Source organism: Chrysochloris asiatica, unplaced genomic scaffold, assembly GCF_000296735.1.
Source record: "Chrysochloris asiatica unplaced genomic scaffold, ChrAsi1.0 scaffold00123, whole genome shotgun sequence".
NCBI classification, from domain to species: domain Eukaryota; kingdom Metazoa; phylum Chordata; class Mammalia; order Afrosoricida; family Chrysochloridae; genus Chrysochloris; species Chrysochloris asiatica.
In genome coordinates this window covers 7593175-7618044 of record NW_006408641.1, presented here as the reverse complement: position 1 = coordinate 7618044, position 24870 = coordinate 7593175, and the positions used below count along the sequence as shown (strand labels likewise).

The window sequence follows — 24870 nt, the reverse complement described above, 5'->3', positions numbered from 1 at the left end:
AGAAAGCCCTCTCTTTCCCATGTGGCGTGGCTGCTGGGTTTGAACTGCCAACTTTCAGTTAGCAGTCCAGTGCTTATGCTACAGCACCACCAACGTTCCTATTTTGATAATTTTTATAGTTTAGGTTTTGCATTTAGGTCTTTGATCCAGGCTGTTAGTTTTTGTATATGATGTGAGATAAGGATCTTGTTTCATTTTTCTTCATGTGGATATCTCATTTAACCAGCACCAATTGTTAGACAGTCCTTTCTCCAGTTAATGGATTTTGGACCTTTGTTGAAGATCAGTTGTCTACAGGTAGATGGATTTACACCTGGGTCCCTGACTTGAGCCATCTATTTCTGTTTTTTGTGTGCAATTTGAAGTTGCCTGTAGTCTCTGAGACATTGTGATGTCATGGTATGTGTTCGTTGATCGTACATTGATTTGCTTCACCTCAATTTTTAGTTTTGTTTTAATCTATCTGGTGATGGGGCCTATGTGCTACTGTTGCCACTAGTTTGGCAGCACTGGGTTGCTCATCACTTACCTCCAGGTGGATTTGGTTGTTGTTGGGTACACAGGTGCAAGTTTCTGATTGTTGTTGTATAGTGTTGCTGAGGGTGGGTTGGATGGATGTTGGCCACTGTCTGTCACTGATGCAGGTGTGCTGGAACAGGTAGTGGCACTCACCTTTGAGTAGTGAGTAGGGCAGTAGGTGTGGTTGGTATGACTAAACAATGCTGCAGGCTCCTGATGGATAGGGGAAGAATTAATATAGAGGGGGCTGGGGAGAAAAAGAGGAAGGAAAATAAAAAGGGAAAAAAGGGGAAAGGGAGGAAATAAGAATAAAGAAAGAAAAGGAAGAGAGAGAAGTCCATAGCACCAAAGCCCGTCCTGGCTGCTAAACACTGCTGCAGTGGGGGTGTGCATGCCGCCGTGGGACTGGCAGGGGCAGGCCAAGTTCAGAGGCAGCATGGACAAGAAGTCTGCTCTGCAGAAGAGTGCACTGCTGAGTGTGTTCCTGTGGAGGCAACAGTGGCCTGCATATGTAGTGGCTCAGAACACTGGGATTCAAAAACCAAACTCACTGCTGTTAACTCAGTTCTGACTTAGAACAACCTATGTAGCATAGTGGTTATGAATCAGGCTGTGAACCGCAAGGTCAGCAGTTCGAAACTACCAGCTGCTCTGCGGGAGAAAGATGAGGCTTTCTGCTCCTGTAAAGATTTACAACCTTGGAAACCCTGTACAGGGTCGCTATGGGTCGGAACCAACTCCACAGCACATAACCACCACCACCACCATCAGACTCAGTAAGTGCTCAGTAAACATAGAAAAAGGAGGGAGGGAAGGAGTGGTGAAAGAAAATGGGAGGTCTTCTGCCCCATACCTCTGGTCTTTGCTCCATCTCAACAGAAGTTTTGCATAATTCCTTCATACCTGCTTGGAATAGCCTCCTTCCCATCTACCTTCTCTGAGCTTTACAGTATTCCCCCCTTTGCTCACTATGCTTGGCCACATGGGCCTTGCATTAGACCATCCAACAAATATTTGTTGAGTTTATGTTCTATCAGGTATGTTGTTGTTATTGTTGTTGAGTGTGGTTGAGTTGGTTCTGACACATAGCGACCCTGTATAGGGTCTCCTAGGAGCGGTGGGTGAGCTTGAACCACCAACCTTGTTGCTCAAACAACTTTGCAGTACGGCGCATTAGCCCACAGCACCACACCAGGACACCTCTATTGGGTATAGCAGATAAGAAGAAACAAATTAATACAAAATATAGTTGTGTCATGAATATCATGAAGAAAAATAAAGCAAAGTATGGGAGCATTTGAAGCACATTGTGCTATCTCAGATAGGAGGAAGTGGGACGTCTCTCTGGTGAAGAGACATTTGAGCAGAGACCTGAGGGAGGAGAGGATTTTAGGTCCAATCTTCAAACACCGGACTCCTGCTGCCTCAAGGCCTTTTGCATTGGTTGTTCCCTAAGCCTGGAAAGCTCTTTTCACATCTCTTCATAGGACTAACTTTGCCTCATCATTAGGGTTTTGTTGTTGTTGTTGTTGTTAAGTGCTGTAGAGTCAGTTCCGACCCATAGCAACTCTGTATAGGGTTTCCAAGGAGCAGCTGGTGAGCTTAAACTGCTGACCTTTTGGTTCAAACTTTGCATTCCAGTGCATTAACCCACAGCGCCACACCTAAATGTCACCTCCTCAGAGAGGCCTTCACTGACTGCCTCATTTAAATTGTCACTGTGCCCTTTCTCTGTCACCCTCTAGTACAGGACCTTCCCCTAGCTTTTTTATTTATGGGCTAAGTGCAGCCAGAGTGCTCCTTGGAGGCCAGGATGGCTAAGCTTCATCTCTCAAACTTTGGACATATTGTCAAGAGAGAACAGTCGCTGGAGAAGGATGTCACGTTGGGTAAGATGGAGGGTCAGAGAAAAAAATGAAGACCCCCAACGAGATGCATCAGCCAGGTGGCATCACTGATGGCGTCAAGTGTGACAGCAGTAGTGAGGTTGGTCCAGGATCAGACATTGTTTCGTTCTGCTGTGCATGGGGTCGCTATGAGTCGATTCCGACTCGATGGCACCTGACAACAACAACAACAACATTGTGCCAGGGGTTTCATCGGTCTCTCTCTGACCCAGTGCTGTTTATGATTTCGAGTTTTGTTCTACATTTTTCTCCCACTCTATCCAGGGCTTTCTAATGTCATCCCTTTTAGAGCAGTTGTTAGTGGTAACCAGGCACCATCCAGTGTTCTCGTCTCAGGAGCACTGAAGCTGAAGTTCGCATGGTCCATTAGTCCACAGGACGAATTGTTTCCATGCTTCTTCAATTTTCCTCATTCTGGATGTGGAGAGACTAATAATTGCACCTTAAATGGCCACTTAAAAACGTTTAAGGCCTCAGTCACTACTCACCACAGTAGGATGTAGAACATTGTCTTTGTGGACTAAGTTATGCCAACAGACTCTGGTGTCTCTCAAAACTATGTTTTGGAACCCCAGGCCCAGGGATTTATTCTCTCAAGGTGTTTGGTTATGGCTAAATTTTTACAGCTTTGCCCATTGCATGCACTACTATTTTCATGGATATATTTGTGACATAGGTAAATGCATGTTTACCCATGTAAAATATGTAGAAATATTCTGTCTGATGTCTATACATTTGTGGGTAAAGCCTTATTTTCCTTCCCACAACTAGTCAGCTTGCAAGTCTATGTATGTATCTGTTGTTGTTGTTAAGTGCCAGCAACTCTGTTCTGACTCATAGTGACCCTGCATAGGGGTTCCAAGGTTGATAAATCTTTACAGGAGCAGAAAGCCTCATCTTTCTCCTGCACAAGGGCTGGTAGCTTCTAACTGCTTACCTTGTGGTTAGCAGCCCAACTCGTAGCTACTACGCTACCAGAGCTTGGATTGCATATATGATATTATTTACCTCAGTTGCACTTAACGTTTAGATTCCTCTTAGTATCTTTCTTTGCCTTCTTCATTTTGTGCCAACCTCCCTCTCATAATATATTGAGTTCCCCCTTACCCAAGTTAATAAGTCTAACCTCTAGCCAGTAATTTCCCTTCCCTTCCTTTACCTCCCCTGATAACCATAAAAACTGTTTCTTTTTGTGTGAAGATCTTTTCTTGACATTATATTAGCTGTAAGTGCCACCGAGTCAATTTTGATTCATAGTGACCCTATATAGGGTTTCCAAGGAGCAGCTGGTGGGTTTGAACTGCCAACCTTGTGGTTAGCAGTCCAGTGCTTATCCTACAGCACCACACCAGAGCGCCATTTTATAATAGTGGTCTCATACAATATTTATTCTTTTGTGATTGTCTTATTTCACTTAGTATAATGTCCTCCAGGAGTACTGGTGTGATGCTGTAGACAAGCACAGGACTGCTAACTGCAAGGTTGGTGGCTCAAACCTACAAGCCACTCCTCAGCTCTATCCAAGTTTGCTGAGTCAGAAATGACTTGATGGCACTTAACAACAACAACAATAAATGTCTTCCAGGATCATCCATGTTATGAGGTGTCTCCCACATACATTGTTGTTCTTTAATGTTCCAAGGAATTCCATTATGTGTCTGTCCCACAGTTTGTTCATCCATTCTTCCATTGATGGTAATTCAGATTGTCTCCATCTTTTTGCTGTTATGACTAGTGCTGTGATTAACATGGGTGTGAGAAATCAAAATCTTTAAATGACTGCTACTAGCTGGAACCCTGATGGCCTAGTAGGTTAAATGTTGGGTTTCTAAATCAGTAGTTCGAAACTACCAGCTGTTCCACTGGAGAAAGATGAGGCTTTCTGCTCTCGTAAAGATGTACAGCCTCGGAAACCCTGTGTAGGGTCACTATGAGTTGGAACCAACTCCATGGTACTTAACAACAACAACAACCATAAAGTTGGGAATTCAAACCCATCAGTTGTTCTAGGAGAATGATGAGCCTTTTTGCTCTCATAAAAACTGACAGCTTCGGAAACTCTCCCTGTGAAGTAGTCCAACTCTATCCAATAGGGTCACTATAAGTCAGAATCAACTGGATGGCAATGGGTTAGTGACCCTTAGGAGTCCCTGGGTGGTATAAATAGTTAATGTGCTTGGTTGTTAATCGAAAGGTTGGAAGTGTGAGTCCAGCCAGAGGTGCCTGGAAAAGAAGTCCTTGTGATCTACTTTTGACAAATTAGCGATTGTCAATTCTATGGAGGAGTTCTACTCTAACACTTGTAGGATCACCGTGGATCAGAATTGACTTGATGGCAAGTAGTTGAGCCCTCTACAGGGAAATGAATATCCACTGAATGGAAGCTGTTTTTCTCCATGACATATTCTGAAATACTAAACACTGACCACCCACTTGATCAGGAAATATATCTGTTTGGCCCACAGTTCATTGGGGGCTTTAGACTAAGAACATTCTCTTGCTCCAGCTCATTAACTCGATAATACAAGAACACACTGTGGAGCAAGATTAATGTTTGCCTTGACCTGGCTGATTTATTTTTAAGTGTTCTAAGCGCAGGCCTAACACATAAAGCACGTTGGAGGGGTAACCTAGGCTACCTGATGCACTTCATTTCCCATTAACAAGGACACCAGCTCTATGCAGGGCACACAGTCACAGCGGATTGTCAAATGTTAACAGCTATGAGAAATTTGTCAAATAGTCAGTTTACTGCTTGGCAAAAATGAACAGTGAAAGAAAGGAGAGGGAAAGCTCATGTTTTAAAAGTGAGAAAGTCAGGAAAATAAAAATTACAAATTTATTTGAAAAACTTTCATTTGATACATTTGAGTTCTTAAAAAAAAAAAAAAAGCCATTGCCTTATGATATCAAGCCACTGAGATGAGTTTCCCAAGGCACTAGTCATTTTCATTTGCTCCATTAAAAAATGCCAAATGCAGGCTAATCTATTATAGGTCAGATACAAGGACTAACCCTGAAGAACTGCTCTAAAGGGATAAACTATAAGCCCTGGGACTTAAGACAATTTACTTTTAAGTTTCCTGGGAAGACTAAACTACTGTTCAGCCACAACAATGGAAGACTCTATGACACAGATATTTAGTCTGCTAATGGACTCCTGGTATGGTGCTGTAGAATCAGCACTGGGCTGTGAACCACAAGGTAAGCAGTTCAAACCCACCAGTTACTCCTTGGAAACCTTTTTATAGAGGGGTTGCTATCAGTCAGAATCAACTCTGTGGCACTTAACAACAATGATCCCTTGGGATCCCATTCATTTATCACTTTCTTTAAGTGAAACATGCCAAAGATACCTACCCTATATGTCTCCATTTCTCAATATAGTCATATAATCAACACATCTATTTTGAGATGAGGTTATTCACTAAAAAGAAGCATTTTATGGGGTCTATAACAACAACAACAACTACACTTTGTAAGGAGCTCTGGTAGTGCAGTGATTACAAATCAAGCTGTTAACCTCAAGGTCAGCAGTTCAAAAATGTCAGCTGTTCTATGGGTGAAAAATGAGGTTTTCTGTTTCTGTAAAGATTTACAGCCTCAGAAACCCTATGCAGGGTTGCTATGAGTTGGGACCGACTTCATGGCACACCACCACCACTACACTTTGTGGAGCTGTAGGATAAGCACTGGACTGCTAACCAGAAGGTTGGTGGTTCAAACCCACCAACCATTCCTCAGAAACCTTATACAGGGTTGCTATGAGTTAAGTCAATGGCACTTAACAACAACAATAACACTGTAATTTATGGATCTGCCTGGCCTCCCAGAAGCTGCAGGACTCTTCACAGGAGGACTGTTGCACTCACTTTACAGCTTAGTAAGAAAGTACTTCTGCCAGGAACTAAGGGACCTTTGGAGAAAAAGTGCCAAAAATGGAAAGTTCCCTTTTAAAACTTGAATTTTGAGGCTTAGGCAGCACAGTGGCAGGTACTACCAGAAGTTGTGCATTGAGTCTAACTGAGATGAAGTTATCAGACAAGAGCTCAAGTCAAGACTGGACACCCAGTACAGGAAAGTGCACGAAGGTGCCTTGGGCCTTGAAAAGTAGGGTGCAATGTCCAGAGCAACATGGTCCTCATTCCGGGGGATAGGACTTGGTTTTCTTTGGCCCGGATGTGCTTCCTGTTAGACTGATGGCCCTGGACTTATGGATAAAACCTATAGCAAAAAGGATTCTAAGACCAAGGCAAGGACAGGCATTGGGATTGCCCACAAACCAACATAATGTTAAAAGAATATCATTATTTTGAAAAAAAATGCAAAATATAAAATTATTTCTGAAAGGTTTATATTGTTCATAATTTTAAAAAAGAAAGAAAATGAAAGTATTGGCATTTTAGACAAGAATCCTAAGTATGTAGCTCCTAAGAACTCTTGGCCTCTTAACAACTATCACTCATCTGTCAGTTTGTTATACTGCGGTGGCTTGTGTGTGGCTGAGACGCTGGAAGTTATGCTACTGGTTTCAAATAGCAACAGGGTAGGCCAGGGTGAGTAGGTTTCAGTGGAGTTTCCAGACTAACAACAGACCAGGAAGAAGGAGAGTTGGACCACTTTTGAATGATTATCCACTGAAAACCTTAGGAGTAGCAACAGAATATTGTCTAATATAGTACTAGAAGATGAGTCCCTCAGGTTGGAAGGTACACAAAATACAACTGGGGAAGATCTGCCTCTTCAATGTACAGTTGACTTTAAAGACGTGGATCAAGCAAAGCTTTTGAGCCCTTCATTTGCTGATGGGGCATAACTCAAAATGAAAAGAAACAATTGCAAATATTCATCAATAAATGAATGTGGAATATATGAAGTACGAATCTAGGAAAATTTGAAGTAATCAAAAATGAAAGGGAACACACAAAGATAGATATCCTAGGCATTAGTGATCTGAAATGGACACGTATTGGCCATTTTTAATCAAATAATCATATGGTTCACTATGCCAGGAATGACAAATTCAAAAGGAATGGTGTCATATTCATCACCAGAAAGAACATTTCAAGATCTGTCTTGAAATACAATGCTGTCCATGATAGGATAATATCTATATGCCTACAAGGAATACCAGTTAATATAGCTATTATTCAAATTTATGTGCCAACCACTAAAGCCAATGATGAAGAAACTGGGGAATTCTACCAACTTCTTCAGTCTGAAATTTAAACATGCAATCAAAAAGCACTGATAATGACTGGTGATTGCAATGTGAAAAGTTGGAAGTAAAGAGGAAGATTTCTTAGTTAGAAAATATGGTCTTGATGACAAAAATTACACTGGAGATCACATTATAGAAGTTTGCAAGACCAACATCTTGTTCATTGCAAATAAGTTTTTTTTCTGCAATATATGTGGACCTCACCAGATGGAATACACAGCAATCAAATTGGCTACATCTGTGAGAAGAAACATGGAGCAGCTCAATATCATCAGCCCAAACATGCTCAGAGGCAGGCTGTGGAACAGACCATTAATTGCTCATATGTAAGTTCAGACTGAAGCTAAAGAAAATGAAAACAAGTCCATGAGAGTCAAAATACAACCATGAGTAAATTCCACTTAAATCTAAAGACCATCTCAAGAACAGATTTGACTCAGAGAACAGGAATGACTAAAGAACAGAGGAGTTGTGGGATGACATCAAGAACATCACACATGAAGAAAGCAAAAGATCAAGAAAATAGGGAAGAAAGAAAAAAAACAAAATGAATGTCAGAAGAGATGCTGAAACTTGCTCTTGAATGTAGAGTAGCTAAAGTGAACTGAAGAAATTATTAAGTAAAAGAGTTGAATAGAAAATGTCAAAGGACAGCGTGAGAAGACAAAGTAAGTTATTTGAATTAAATGTGCAAAGACCTGGAGTTGAGAACCGAAAGAGAAGAACACACTCAGTGTTTCTTTCTTTTTTTTTTTTTTTGGTGTTCCCAGGTTTATTGAAAACATTAAAGCATAGTGGAAAGATTCAAACAGCTCCACGTGGTGTTTTGAAATTCATCCCAACTGTGGGCTGAGTGACCTGCAGGTTGGACAGACTGCCAAAGTCCAAGCGCTTCAGCATTTCCTTAGTGTCGGGATCTACTTCAATGATCTCCTGATTCAGGGCTGAAACCTCAGGAACATAATGATCTCTCCTTTCTCTCTCCTCCTCTTGCAGCTTGATGGAGATACCTCTCACGGGGCCCCTCTGAATCCACATCATCAAAGGAGTGACATATCCTGCTATCTTGTTGCAGAGCTTTTTGCTGGGAATAATGGTGATTTTCTCACACACGCGCTTGTTGGTATGGAAGTTGTTGCCCAAGCCAGTGTAGTATTTCTTAATGATGACCCGGGCCGCCTTCTTCACGGTTTTGGTGCGAATGCAGCCCATGTTGATGGGTCCCTGATAAAAAAGTCAGCATTTCTTAAGTTGAACAAATTAAAGAAAAATCTCAAGCCTTAACTTGCAGTATTCTAAGGGTAAATTATTGAACGATGCAGGAAGCATCTAAAGAAGATGGAAGGAATATAGGAAATCACTGTACCAAAAAGAACTGGTCTATGTTCAACCATTTCAGGAGGTAGCATATGATCAAGAATCTGTGATATTGAAAAAATGAAGTCCAAGCTGCAGTGATGGCACTGGCAAAATATAATGTTCTAGGGATTGATGAAATGCCAATTGAAATGTTTCAACAAACTGATACAACACTGGAAGGACTCACAAATCTATGCCAAGAAATTTGGAAGACAGCTATCTGGCCAACCGACTGAAAGAGATACATATTTGTGCCTATTCCAAAGAAAGGTGACCCTACAGACTATATAAAGTATTGAACAGTATCATTAATATCATACACAAGTAAAATTTCCTAAAGATGGTTCAGAAACAGTGACAGCAGTATATCAGCAGAAATTCAAGTCAGACTCAAAAGAAGGAGGGATATCATTGTTGATATCAAATGGATTTTGGCTGAAAGCAGAGAATACCAGAAAGATGTTTACTTGTGTTTTATTGACTGTGCAAATGCATTTGACTGTGTGGATCATAACAAGCTATGGATACCATTGTGAATAATGAGAATTCCAGAACAATTAATTGTGCTCATGTAGAACCTGTACATGGAACAAAAGGCAATTGTTCAAACAGAACAAGGGGATCTTGGGTGGTTTAAAATCAGGAAAGGTATGTGTCAGAGTTGTATCCACTCACCATATTCAAACTGTATGCTGAGCAAATAATCTGAGAAGATGTACTAGAATTGGAAGAAAGCTCGTTAATAACCTCAGATATGCAGATGACACAACTTTGCTTGCTGAAAGTGAAGAAGACTTGATGTACGTACTGATAAAGATTAAAGAATATACCCTTCACAATGGATTACACCTCAACATAAAGAAAATAAAAATCATTACAACTGGACCAACAAGCAACATAAAGCAATATCATGATAAAAGGAGAAAAGATTGAAGTTATTTAGGATTTTATTTTACTTGGATCAACAATCAACACCCATGGAAGCAGCAGTCAAGAAATCATACGATGTATTACATTAGAGAAATCTGCTGCAAAAGACTTCCTTAAAGTGTTAAAAAGCAAGGATGTCATTTTGAGGACTAAGGTGTGCCTGACCCAAGCCATGGTATTTTCAATTGTCTCATATGCATGTGAAAATTGTACAGTGAATAAAGGAAGACTGAAGAAGAATTGACGACTGTAAAATATGGTGTTGGCGAAGAATATTAAATATTCCATGGACTTCCAGAACAACAAACAAATCTGTCTTGGAAGAAGTATATCTAGAATGCTCCTTAGAAGGATGGCAAGACTTTGTATTATGTATTTTGGACATGTTATCAGGAGAGACTAGTTACTGGAGAAGGACATCATGCTGGGTAAAGCAGAGGGTCAGTGGTAAAGAGAAGGATTCTCATGGAGATGGATTGACACAGTGGCTACAACAATGGACTCAAACATTGCAAAAATTGTGATGACAGTGCAGTGTTTGGTTCTGTTGCACATGGGATCACTATGAATTGGATCTGAGTCAATGGCACCTAACAGCAGCAACAGCTCTGTAAAATTAGCTCAAGGTTCTTAGTCTACGAACCAATTTATAAAATGGAGGCAATAATGCCTTACTGGGTAAACAACGAGTCATTGTTGTACAATAATTCTAAGGCATATGAGTCGAGCTAGACTACCTGGCATGCCAACAAAGCCAGTGAATTGACAGGCCAGCTGATTATTTGCCAACCTACACTGATTCACTATCTATGCAACTACAGAGTTTCTATTGGAGGTGGCTAAAAGTCATTGCTATATCCTATAACTTCAAACATAGATTAGTCAAAGATGTTTCAATACATACACAAAGTGGGGAAATTCCTGAAAGCCCAGTGGAACAAAGAATGAACTTTTTGTTAAGTACCGCCAAGTCGGTTCTGACTCTTAGAAGCCCTGCATAGGGTTTCTGAGGAGTGACTGGTGAGTTTGAACCACCGACATTACGGCTAGCAGCCCAGTGCTTATTCTATAGTACCAAATCAGGATGCCAAAGAATGAACTAAGCTTCATAAAATTGCTACCAAGAAGTAAGTATGACGCCTCCAACCTATTAAACAGCTTGTAAAGTCATTTTACAAGGAGCTCTGGTAGCGTAGTGGTTACGACTCGGGCTGTGAACCGCAAGGTCAGCAGTTCGAAGCTACCAGCTGCTCCGCGGGAGAAAGATGAGGCTTTCTACTCCCGTAAAGATTTACACCCTCGGAAACCCTGTACAGGGTCGCTATGAGTCGGTTCCGACTCCACGGCACATAACAACAACAACAAAGTCATTTTAGAAATACCACACATACATATGGAATACAGATCATCCCAAATAGCAAATTTGAGAGCCCCAGTTCACCTTAATTAATTCACATCTTCTCTTGCTCCCAGGTCACTACACTCTCCTGATTCTATCCTTCTCACTGGCTACTCCATCTTGTTTTTTGTTCCCCCTTTCCTCACTGTCCTTTGAGTGACTCAATGCTCTAGGCTTGGTCCTCAGTCCTCCTTTCTTCTCTCTCCACACTAACCAACCAGTACCCAGAAAACCCCTAAACTTATGTCCCCACCTCTCACTTCCCTTGGACTGTAGTATACTTAATTAAGTTAACTTTAAAAACAGAATTTAAAATATATGCAACAAACAAAGCACTTGAACAACCAGAAAATCCTATAAGATGAATCAAACCACAGTGTTTATATATCACTTGCTTGTCTGAATTACTTGACTGTGCAATTTATAATTTGAGTGCTCAGGAAAAGGCCTGCATAATTATTCTAAACTTTTTATTGTGAATTGAGTGAAGGTTTATTGACAAGGTCATCAATTCTATATTAAACAAATCATACACTTTGTTTCATCGCAATGATTGCAATCCCCTCTTTGCAACAACAGTTATCCTACTTCCTCCCTGTGGCTCCTGTTTCCATTCCACCCACCTTCCCATGCCTTCTCAACTTTGTCTTTAGGTAAATGTTGCTTTTTTTATTTGAAATGATTGACCATTCCATAGTGAACATATCTTATTAGTGTTGTTGTTCCCGTTATAAACCTATCTACTGAAAATTGGAGCATGAGGGTAAGCTCCTTTCCAGCGTGGTTCAAGGTCATAGTCTCAGGTTCTTCCAGTCTCTTTCTGAACAGTAAACCTGGTCTTTTTTTTTAAAATAATTTTGAGTTTTGTTTCACATTTTCTCCTATTCTATCTGGGACCTTCTAATAAGATCCCTTTCAGAGGTGTTGGTAGTGGTAGCTGGGCACCATCTAGTTCTTCTGGTCTCAGAGTTGTGGAGACTGATATTTACATGTTCCATTAGTCCATTTGATTAGTTGATTTCAAGTGTCTTCAATTTTCAACAAGTTCCTTACTTTTGCACATGGAGAGACCAATAGTTGTACCTTACATAGCCACTCATGAGCTTTTAAGACACCACACAGTACTCACCAAAGTAGAAAGGAGAACACTGTCTTTGTGGAGTATGTTACTGCATAATTTTTAAAAAGTGTTTTCCATGCAATTGGCACTGAACTATACTCAACATGGTATTTGCTTAACTATGTAATCCCTAGATCTTGAACAGGTTGTGTTTCAAATATGCTTTTATAAATTGGTACTTTATGTCTTGGGACACATTTTCCATAGATTTATGGCCAGGCCATAAAAATCTCCAGCTATATTCCCAAGTCTCCTTTCCTATTCCTTTTCTCTGACACAAATTTAGTATAGCTCCCAAGGTCTAGATTATTTTAGTCATACCATCTGAGGTCAATTACAAGAGCATTACCTATACATAATCATAAATATTATCTTGCTTAGAATTTTAGTAACTACTTGCTGTCTCTTATTTCTAAGGCTCAAACAGCTAAAAATAATAAATCTCTTATCACTGGAAATAAAAACAAGTCCTGTTTTACACAATTTAAATAGATAACCTTATATTTTTTAAGTCTCAGAATGACTTCTGGTTCTCTAAAAAAATCCATTTGCATTTCATAATAGAATTATTTCAAAGTTTCCTTGAACATTCATTTGATAGAAACAAAATACTCATTTGTGATGATGAAAGAGTTGTAAATAAATGGATAGATACCCAGAAAAATTAAAACCAACCAACAACTATTTTGGAGTTCATTGGAGACCATGGTGGAGAGATAGTTAAATCTCCAAACCTCAACATCAAGAGACCAAAATTCAGAAGCTGAACCACATTTTGGGGAAATTTTTAGTTTCAGTGTTCTGAGCAACTCTAGGATCCCTGTCCTCTGGAGTGAAGACACTGCTTATATCACATGTGAGACAAATTCATCAAACCCTACACTAACATTCTGAAAGTTTGGAAAGAAATAATATTCCCAGTTTATTTGAAATTTAGTTGAAAGGTAAACATAAAACCAAGGCTGTACAGATGTAAAAATTCAAATTAGAATGGATTAATTTCTGATTACCTGCTTTAATTTTGGGACAAACATACCTAGATATTATTTAAATTATATGCATGCTACAAATTATCCAAAAGTGTCCTTATTCTTAAGTGTCTGATTAAAATACATATATGTCAAATATGTAAAAGTACATTAATATTACATTTGAAAATAATACCCTCAAATGTTCCTTATTCTGTTTTAGAGCCTGAGATCACTTACTTTCTAAACCCTTGATTTAATCTAAAAACCATCAGAACACTGAAAATTTGAGATCTTTACTCCCCTTACCTGATGTTGGTTCAACAGTAAAGGCTTGATGTACCTGAATCAAAGCCATATGAAACTCAAAATCTACAGGGCAGCTGCACTGCAAAGGAATAACATACTTCTTGCTGCAAAACAAAAATAAAAAATATAACTTTTCTTTACAACCATTTCTTTTGGTAGCTAAAGTTGTACCACAAACTACAATAGAGACAGCCAACATTAACTAGGAACTAGTCTAAGCATTTGCCACATACTAAGTAACCTGCACAACAACCTTTTGAGGTAGGTACTGTGGTGCTATAGGTTAAGTACTCAACTACAAGTTCAGTTTGAACTGCAAGTTTGGTGTTCAAACTCACCAGCCACTCCTCAGAAACTCTATACAGGTTCACTATGAGTCCGTACAGACTTAATGGCACTTAACAACAACAACAGGGTCATCCATGGTGGACAGGTTTCAGTTGAGCTTCCAGACTAACACAGCCTAGGAAGAAGGAAAAGTGGACTACTTCTGAGTGTTTAGTGACTGAAAACCTTATTTTTAATAGCAGTGGAATACTGTCAGATAGCACCAGAATATTTAAACATGAAATTGAAGAATTCTACCAACCTCTTCAGTCTGAAATTGACCAAACATGCAATCAAGATGTATTGATAATTCTTGGTGATTGGAATGCAAAGATTGGAGACAAAGAGGAAGGATCAGTAGTTGGAAAATATGGCCTTGGTACTGAAAATGATGCTGGAGATCGCATGATAGAATTTTCCAAGACCAATGACTTCTTTATTGCCAATACCTTTTTAAAACACCATAAATAGGACTATATACATAGACCGCACCAGATGGCATAGATTACAAATTGGCTACATCTGTGGGAAGAGGTGGTAGAAAAGGTCCATATCATTAGCCAAAACCAGGCCAGGGGCAGATTGTGGAACAGACCAATAATTGATCATATGCAAGTTCAGGCTGAAGAGGAAGAAAATGAATACAAGTCCATGAAAACCAAAGTCTGACCTAGAACATATCCTACCTGAATTTAGAGATTGTCTCAAGAACAGATTTGATGCATTAGACACTAAAGACCAAAGACCAGAGGAGTTGTGGGATGATATCAAGAACATCATGCAGGAAGAAAGTAAAAGGTCATTAAGATGACAAGGAAGAAGGAAAAGACCAAAATGGATGTCAAAGGAGACTCTGAAATCTGTTTTCCATTGTAGAGATGCTAGAATGAATGGAAGAAATGAGGAATTAAAAGAATAGAAGAGAACATTTCAAAGGACAGCTTGAGAAAGTAGTGTTATAATGAAATGTGCAAAGACCTGGAGTTAGAAAACCAAAAGGGAAGAATAGCTCAGCATATCTTAAGCTGAACGAACTGAAGAAAATATCCAAGCCTCAACTTTCAACATTAAAGGATTCTATGGGCAAAGGTTAGAGAGATGGCAACACTACTTTCAGCAATGTATAGACCTAGATGGAGGCTATGTTGATACCTTCATATTTTGATGTTTTTGTTTAATAAAAGTTTTTATGAGTCCTGGTGTGGTGCTGTGGGTTAATGCGCTGGACCGCAAATTTGGTTTGAACCACAAGGTTGGTGGTTCACGCTCACCAGCTGCTTCTTGGAAACCCTATGGGTCGGAACCAACTTGATGACAGTTAACAACAATAGCAACAATACATGGGCAAAATACTGAATGAAGCAGAAAGCATAAAAAGAAGCTGGGAGGAATACACAGTCATGGTACCAAATGAAATGGTTGATTTTCAACCATTTCAAGAGAGAGCATATTATGAAGAGCCAAAGATACTGAAGGAAGAAGTACAAGGTGCACTGACGGCACTGGCAAAGGACAAGTCTTTGGGAATTGATGGGATACAAACTGAAATCTTCCATCAAACTGATGCAACATTGGAGATACATATTCATCTATGCCAAGAAATTTGGAAGACAGCTAACTCACTGATTGAAAGAGATTCTATATTTGTGCCCATTCCAAAGAAAGGTGACCCAACAGAATACAGATATCATTGAACAATATTATTAATATTATATGCAAGTAAAACTTTGTTCAAGATAATTCCAAAATGTGGGCTCAGGATTGGAAGATGACGCATGAATAACTTGCGATATGCAGATGATACAATCTTGCTAGCTGAAAATTCTTCATCAAACTGTTCTGTAACATTATCTTCATACAATCGTATTCTGTCTGTTTGGTTTTGGCTGGCTTTCTTAGGATGAGATTTTGTAATTCAGACTCCAAGTTCATTTTGAATAAATGGTCATAATCTACACTGGATTTTGTAATTGCAAAATAATTGGTAGGCAATTATTCTGGGGGTATGGTGTACTCAGCCACTGGGCTGTCATCTGGGTTATAAATTGATTACTATCCTCCCATATGCCTGTTTACAACAGACTACAGAGCCACAGCCTCAAACAGCAGATCAGCAGAGATTTTCCAGCTTTCTTTCCTGGGGTGTAAATGGGGGAAGCCTCATGCTTTCTTCTGGTTTCAAGCAATAGGTCAGGTTATAATTCCTGTATCAATGGGTGTACTGTAGTTCCCTTTACCCCATGGAAGTGAACTCCAAGTCCAAACTGCCTGGAAGCCTGAGTTGTTTTTCTTGTTTCTGAAATTGGCTAGATAGATAGATAGATAGATCTATCTTTTTCATAATCTATCTGCCACTGCTACTTATTTGGAGCCGAAGAGGTGGATTGAGTTGTAAACTTATTGTGCTTATCTTGTTCAGATGACTCTAAATGTATTTTTGAGAGAGTAGCACTATGAATGCAGACACCATTCATGTCTATAAGGCAGTGTCCTGTTTCTAATGAAATTCAAATAGCATTTGATTCTAACACCTGGTTCCTTAGCTGTGCTGTCTCTGTGGGAGGAGGGTAGCTGTACTGGGAGTACATGAGTTTTCCAATAAGGTACAGGCCTGTCATGTCCAAGGGCCTGGCACTGCTGATATAAATTCTGGGTAAGAGTCACCATAGGCACAGGATAGTGGAACACGGGGTCTGGAATAGACATAGGATAGTTCGGTGCTGGGGGTGGAGGGAAGGGAAGGGGAAAAGGAAAAATTAAGGCATATGGGAGAATAGTTAGGCAGGTTTACATTGGCTAAATGGGACAGAGGTAAATAACTATCTGAGCACAAATGTGGAACAACAGGGCTTGTGGATACAAAGATTGAGGCATGGTTTGAATGGGTAAAAGTGGGGAAATGATGTTAAGATGCTTGGCTGTTTGTTGAATCTGGCTTCCCTTGCCTACCATTGTAAAAGAGACACTTGAATGGGAGAGAAGGGAATAGCCAGAAACATCACCAGAGAATACTTGTAAGTCTGTCTTCAGCCTGTAACTGTTTGGAATACCTAAAATGGGGCTAGAACTTGCCCAGTGAAGGAGGCTCCCTGCAGAGCCTTTGCACTGCACAAGACCATAGGTGGAATCCTGATCATCATCCAGAATCTTCTGAGGTGGGACATTCCCACGTGAAAGGACAAGCAGACCAGTCTGGAGCAGCTAGAACAACAGAAGGTACTTCTTGAAAGAAAGACCAGCAGAAAAACAGCAACAACAACAACAGCAGTCCAATTGACTACAACAACAACAAGCAAGATGTTCCCCAGGGAGGCATCAAGGCAAGTGGTCAGGTCCCCTCAAGGCAAATCCCCTTCCAAAACTGAAACTCAAATGGAATATACTAGCAGGCATATGGTCCTGCTGCTGACCACGTTGGTCACTGATAAGGTGAAGAGGGGGAAAAACAGCAATGAAGTTGTGAACTAAGTCCAATCACATTCAATAGACTCCTGTTAACATGGATTGACAGTATGAGGAGACCTAGGGACTCCTAGGCCCACAGGGGCAGGGAGGGACATGGCCCCAGAGGACTAGAACAGAGTATGAAGCATCCAGCTGTTATAAAGTGAGGGGGGATGCACAAGAACACCCACACTTGCAGATAGTATCCATTTGTCCTAGCATCAATGGCTGGATGATCAGAACACAACTAGAAGAAAAAATAAAGGAGTAACCCATTATAAGTGGATGAACTTGACCTATACTTGTGGATGCAGTATGACAAAGGAGCAGACAAATCTCTACAGTGAGGATCATTCTCACCCCCTTAGTGCACAGGGTTGACAGGGAGGGGGAACTTAGACATTGGCAATCCAAAATGGGGGGACTATAAAGGGAAGAAGCTTACAAAGCTTTCAATAGGGAACATAGCTCCAGAGGATATGTTGTTGTTGTTAAGTACCGTTGAGTCGGTTCCGACTCATAGCGACCCTGTACAGGGTTTCTGAGGCTGTAAATCTTTACGGGAGCAGAAAGCCTCATCTTTCTCCTGCGGAGCGGCTGGTAGTTTTGAACTGCTGACTGCGGTTCGCAGCCCGATTCATAATGACTACCTTACCAGAGTTCCTAGGATAGGGAAAGGTAGAACCTCCACTGAATTGTTTCCAACCTGTCTGGATGGGGTTAATAAGAGGTGAGGGGGTAATGACTCCTGTGGTTCAATAGGGAATGGTTGCTATCAGGTCTGACAGTGAGTGTAAATGTAAATGTAAATATTTGGTAACAAAAGGAGGGGAGTGGCTGATTTTGCAGTCCAGGGGCTGAGATCCCTGGAACCATCAAGGGAGAAAAGTGAAGTGGGAAAGGCAGTGACACTAGGGATGGAGGCAGAGGCAGAAGGAGAGGCTGGGGACTCTGGACTCAGGGAGGGAGAGGAGTTGTGTGATGGCGGCGGGTGGGAGGGGGGCAGATGAGGGGTGCAGGAGTGTGTGGTGTACCCTTTGATTGTTTGATGATGCATACAGGGGATTGTGATCATTGCAATGAAACAAAGTATGATAGGATAAATGTAAAGATAATGTTCACCCAAGTAAACTAACACATAATTCACAATAAAAACTTAAAAAAAAAAAAGAGTCACCATACAGAGTAATCTCTTCAGACAACAGTGGGACTATCATTTCCTAGCTTTTGTTTGTGTTGCTGTTTTTCCAAACTCATAAATTCACCCTAAAGTAAGCTCCGCTGGAGGCAGACAATATTAACTGTCTGAGATGCTTCCTAATTCAGGAAAATGAATGTATAATGATCATTACATTTGCAAAACAATTCAGCTTGACTGATGGTCAACCCCACTACTTTAACAGCATTGAATAGGGAGAAGAAGTAACATCACAACAAGAATTAGCGTCCAGACATGGGCTCCAGAGCTTGGGGCGGGGGTTCAGGTCAGTAGGTCCAGGAGCCCGCTCAGAGTCCCCAGCAAGGGAAAGTGTGATGTTTAGGGCTCTTGTGATAAAGGCTGCATGTCACCACTCTCCTAAGGGGAAACTAAATTGGCTGGGCTTTCCCCATTGGTATTAGATGCTCTGTTTTCAATTAATTTCAGAGCCTTGATAATTCCCACAGAAAGGTATCAGGGTGTTTGTTAAATGATAAATTACATGAAGCCAAATTCCAGATGTGTTAACTAATCTGAAAAAAATAAACAACTCTAGGGGGCACAAAAATCCAACTATCCTGGTTTGGAAGGAACATATCAGAGCAAGTAACACAAATTTCAGTGAGAATCACTGAACTTTGCTTTCATGGTTGCTGTTCATATTGTTTATTGTTGTTATTAAATGTTATTAAATGGTTCTGAATCATAGCAACCCTGCATAGGGTTTCCAAGGAACAGCTGGTGGATTTGAACTGGCAACCTTTAGGTTAGCAGTCTAGTGTCCTGGTGTGGTGCTATAGGATAAGTACCTGGCCAAAGTACCTCAGGTGCAGCCACCTGACACAAACGTGTCAGCGGATACTTGAGTGTTACTGTGACATTGAACAGGTTTCAGACTAAGACAGACTAGGAAGAAAGGCTTGGCAATGTACTCATACTTAACAAAAAACTCAGTCAGTGAAAACCCTGTGGACCGCAACAGTTCAGTCCTGTTGTGCATGGGGGCACTGTGAATCAACTACAGCTAAAAACAACAAAGTGTAGCTTATTCAGAAGTTTGTAATATTTTAACCCAAACATAATCCCATTAGGTTTTAGTTGGGTAGTGGGGAGGGAAATAAACATTCTAAACTATATTCCCAACTATAACTATATGCTAAAAACTATTAACACTGATTACAATTTTAAAAGAAGGAATAAATATACATATTTTATGCTATTATTCATCAGAAACAGATAGAAGTTTGAAATAGAGTTATTCTATAATTTATAGGAGGTAGGCAATTAAAATATTAAAGTAAGTACAAGTCAGTCCATTTGGGAACAACTACAACTTTTATCTTTATTGTATTACTTAAACATTTTATCAAGTTCTTTGAAATAATTGTTTCCTATTTTTAAATAAAATTTGATCCAAACCTTTGAAATACTAAACTTTTGTGTGCCTACTAGAAAAAACAGCATAAAATTGCCTTACTGAAAGTAAATAGAATAAAATAACTTAATCTAATTTCAAATTTATTTCCCGCTCCTCTCTAAATAAATGAGAATAGACCAATTATACATTAATTCACAGTCAATTAGATACACATGGGTTTTTTTGTTTTGTTTGCCTAACTCTGGTATTACACATACTTAAACCATTTACCTTAAACTTTATCAAATAAGAAATCACGAGTTCTTTGAAGAGAATGAATGAATGATCTTGTGAACTTATCATAGATGATATAAAATGAAATATCCTCCCTAATTAAAAAATCTCAATGTCTAGAGACTGAGTGAGTAGGCCATTCTACCCTTAATAAAATTTGCCTCCTTCTCTGGAGAATGAAGGTGGGCTGAGCTCCATTAGTAGTGAGCCATCTTGGCATTGAACAACTGCTGACTCCGGGTGGAGCAGACACAAGCCATCGCCAAATTGCAGATGCATGAGCAAATAAATCACTACTGCTAAGCACTGGACTGCTAACCACCAGGTACTACTAGGAATCCCTATACAGGGACACTATGAGTTGGAATCTACTTGACAGCATTTAACAAGAGTTTTAGGATGGTTTGTTAACATTACAATCAATGAATGGAATCAAAGAGCATTCTATCTTTCCAATCTCATTTTCACTTCTGTGATAATTATTTTACCTCATTATTTTATTTCATTTCTGACTGCGATCTTAATTCATTATAAAAGTCACTTATTCATGTTTTTATGTGCTTGGGTACTGTTTTGTTGTGGTTGTCATTGAGTTGGCACCAACTGATAGCGACCCTGTGCACAACAGAATGAAACACTGTCCGGTCCTGGGTCAACCTCACAATTGTTGCCATGCTTGAGCCCATTGATGCTGCCACTTTGCCAATCCATCTCACTGGGGGTCTTCCTCTTTTTCTCTGACCCTCCACTTTACCAAACATGATATCCTTCTGCAGTGACTGGTCCCTCCTGACAATATGCCCAAAGTATGAGAGATGACGTTTGGCCATCCTGGCCTCCAAGTAGCACTCTGGCTGCATTTCTTCCAACACAGATTTGTTGGTTCTTTTGGCAGTCCATGGCACTTTCAATATTCTCCTCCAACACCATAACTCAAAAGCATCAATTCTTCTATGGTCTTCTTTATTCACTGTCCACCTTTCGCATGCATATAAGGTGACTGAAAATACCATGGCTTGGGTCAGGTGCACCTTAGTCCTCAAGCTGACATCTTTGCTCTTCAACACTTTAACAAGGTCTTGTGCAGCAGATTTACCTAATGCAATATGTAGTTTGATTTCTTGACTGCTGCTTCCATGAATGTTGAAGGTTGAGCCAAGAAGAATGAAGTCCTTGGGTACTAGTCCTTCATAAAAAGTACCTTCATAACAGCTAAAAGCCTAACTACTAGCTAAAATGTTAGTGGTTCAAACCCACTTAGAAGCGCCTTGGGAGACAGGCTAGGAGGTGTGCTTCTGAAAGGTCACAACCTTTAAAACCCCTATGGAGCAGTTCTACTTTGCACACAAGGGATTGCCATACATTGTGCTTGGACAGGAAGTCCTGGTGGCTCAGTGGTTAAAGTGCTAGGCTGCTAACAGAAAGATAGCTGGTTCTAGCCCACCAGTAGCTCCTTGGGAGAAAGATGTGACTGTCTGCTTCCATAAAGATTTATAGCATTGAGAACTCTATGGGGCAATTCTATTTTGTCCTATGTTGTGTTGCTGTTAAGTGCTGTCGAGTCAGTTCCAATTCATAGTGACCCTGTCTAGGGTTTCTGAGGAGTGACTATTGGCTTGAACTGCTGACCTTGTAGTTTGAAGTCCAGTGCTTACCTTACCAGGTTAATGTCATTAAATCCTCAAAAAACAAGCCCATTGCCATTGAGTTATGTTTGAGCCCATGGTGGCAGCCTCTGTGTTTATGTATTTTACACCCTGTCCTACTGCCCACTGCCCTAGAGCCAATTCTGGTGCATAATTATTGTATACAGGGTTTCCAAGACTATAAATCTTTACAGGAACAGACAGCCTAATCTCTTTTCCATGGAATGGGTCTGAACCACCATCTTTGCAGTTAGCAGCCCAATGCCTAACCCACAGCACCTAGCTAATTTAAAACCACCTTCATTTTAGATTAAGCTTAGTCCAGTCTTAGAGGTAAAGGGAATAAAAGAATCAAGGAGATTTTTAGTTTCTTGTTTCTCTTGATGACCTCAGCTTTAAGTTCCTCCCTTGCCCTTGTTCAATTCCTTTCTCAGCCTTACTTTGTCATCTCTATTGATACAACTCCTCATCAACCTTATCCCAAGTAGGTTGGGAAAAAGGTGGACTTCCTGTGAAAAAGTAAATAATACTCCAAATTAAATTATGTTATGTGCATATTTGGTAAAAGAAGTTAGGTCATTTCTCTGGGGACTGGAAAGGAACTGAATTCAGAAAAATAGTTGACCAGAAAACATAATATTTGTCATCTGTAGAGATAACATATGCTCTAGTCATATTTCAAAAACATCTTCATTAAAACAAATTAAATGAAATATTAATTTTTTAAATTTTATAAATATTTCATTTAAAAAACAAATAACTCATATAAGTAGTAAATTTAATAGAAAAAAGTACCCTTCAACTCACCAGAGTTACAAATAGCATGAGATAACATGGGCTAAAGAAGGAAATTCAGGGGTGGCTGATTTGAGAGCAGGGTTTTAGAACTAAAAGTGATAGAACAGGGAAACTGGCATCAGGAAAGAAAGCCACATGAAAGGAAAAGGAAGGAGCTAAAACTGTGATGTGACTGACAGGGGATGAAAAGCCTCCTGCAGAGCGATTTCATTTCTGGTGAGAGAGAGATAGCATTTATTGGGAGGCAACAAAAGCGTACATGAAAAACTACCAACCGTCTTTTCTTCTTTGAAAAAGGGAGTCAATGAAACAACATGCTGACTACATTCAAACTACACTCCTTCAGAGCAAAATGAACTATAATGATGTCTGGCTGGAAGAGATGCCAGCTTATGGGCCTTGTGGTTTCCTCACCAGCAGTTATTAGGACAAAATGCTCACTTATTTTGTGTGCTGTCACATAAACTCCAACTCATAGCAACCTTGTACAGCATTTCGAAGAGTGGCTGGTGGGTTTGAACTGCTGACCTTGTGGTTAGCAGTCTAATGCTTATCCTACAGCACCACAGTAGGGCTCACATAGCAGTGGTATAATAAATGCTTTTTTAAAGTTAGACAATTTAAACAGAAATTTCTTTGATTTTTAAATTATAGTGTATAAGGATTTTTTGTGACAATTTTTGGATATATTTAACAGAAAACTACTTAAGAAAAAAACAGTCACAATTCAACTCTATTTAAAATATTTTAACAAGTATTAAATAATCAGTCCTAAAATGTGACCTGTGTATATGTTTATGTGCATTCACAAACAAGAGAAAATAAAAAAACATTTATACAAAATTATGTTGTTAAGTGCCATCAAGTTGGTTCCAATCCATAGAATCCTGTATCGGGTTTTGAACCACCAGCCTTGTGGTTCAAACTGACTTTATAATCCAGTGTATTAACCCACAGCACCACACTAGGACTTGTAGAAACCTTTATTAAACAAAAACATTAAATTTGAAGCTATCAGCATACCCTCCATCTAGGTCTATACATTGCTGAAGGCAGTGTTTCCATCTCTCCAACCTTTCCCTGAAGAATTCTACATTCTTTGATTTATACAACATCAAAATGGTAGCTTGGGCATCTTCAAAGGACTCAAATCATGTTCCTCTTAAAGGTTCTTTGATTTTTAGGAGCAAACAGAAGTCTAAAGGGGCAAGATTAGTGATATAGGGTAGATGGAGTAAGGTTTCTCAGTGAAATTCTCTCAGTAAAGCCCTTGCTATCCTCGTAGAATGAACACTGTCATGATGGAAAAATATTCCTCGGTGCGACTTCCCTGACCTTTTTCTCACCAAGCAAGCTTCCCATTTTCTTAAAACTTCTTCCTAATAAGCTCTGCTGATTGCCCTGTATACTTCAAGTAAATCCATGAAGAAAATCCTTTGACATCTAAAAAAACCCAAGCAGGGGCTGAAGTAAAGGACATGTATGTTGATGAGTTCAAGTTACCTATGCCAGATTGTTCTGATAAAATGCTACTGCTATTTCAAATCAATTTGAATTTTAAAGTAAAAAACTGAGCCTGTCATATAAGTATGAGAAGCTCTGGTGGTGCTGTAGGGTAAGCACTTAACTACTAACCATAGGGGGCAATTCAAACCTGCCAGCCACGCTGTAAGAGATAGATGAGGCTTTCTGCTTCTGTGAAGATTTACAGCCTCGGAATCTCTATACAGGGTCACTATGAGTCAGAATCAACTCAATGGCAGTGGGTTTTTCTGTGTGAACAGACCGTGGAAAAGCTCCATGTCATCAATCAAAACAAGACCAGGGGCAGACTGTGAAACAGACCATCAACTGCTCATATGCAAGTTCAGGCTGAGGCTGAAGAAAATTAAAACAAGACCACGAAAGCCAAAATATGACTGTGAACATATCCAAATGAATTTACAGACTATCTCAAGAACAGATATGATGCATTAGACGCTAATGACTGAAGACCAGAAGAGTTGTGGGATGACATTAAGAACATAATAAAGGAAGAAAGAAAAAGGTCATTAAAAAAACAAGAAATAAGAAA

General features: G+C 39.8%; 1 protein-coding gene and 1 pseudogene across 1 annotated transcript in view; both read right to left on the bottom strand.

The window, feature by feature from the left end:
• The window catches only part of LOC102814613 (primary ciliary dyskinesia protein 1-like), a 140079-nt gene that overhangs the window by 59917 nt on the left and 55292 nt on the right, over window positions 1–24870 (bottom strand). The window contains exon 6 of the mRNA XM_006868728.1: window positions 13733–13836. Coding sequence (XP_006868790.1) covers window positions 13733–13836 — 104 coding nt within the window. The remainder of the gene's footprint in view (window positions 1–13732; window positions 13837–24870) is intronic.
• LOC102814229 lies at window positions 8452–8859 on the bottom strand (annotated as a pseudogene).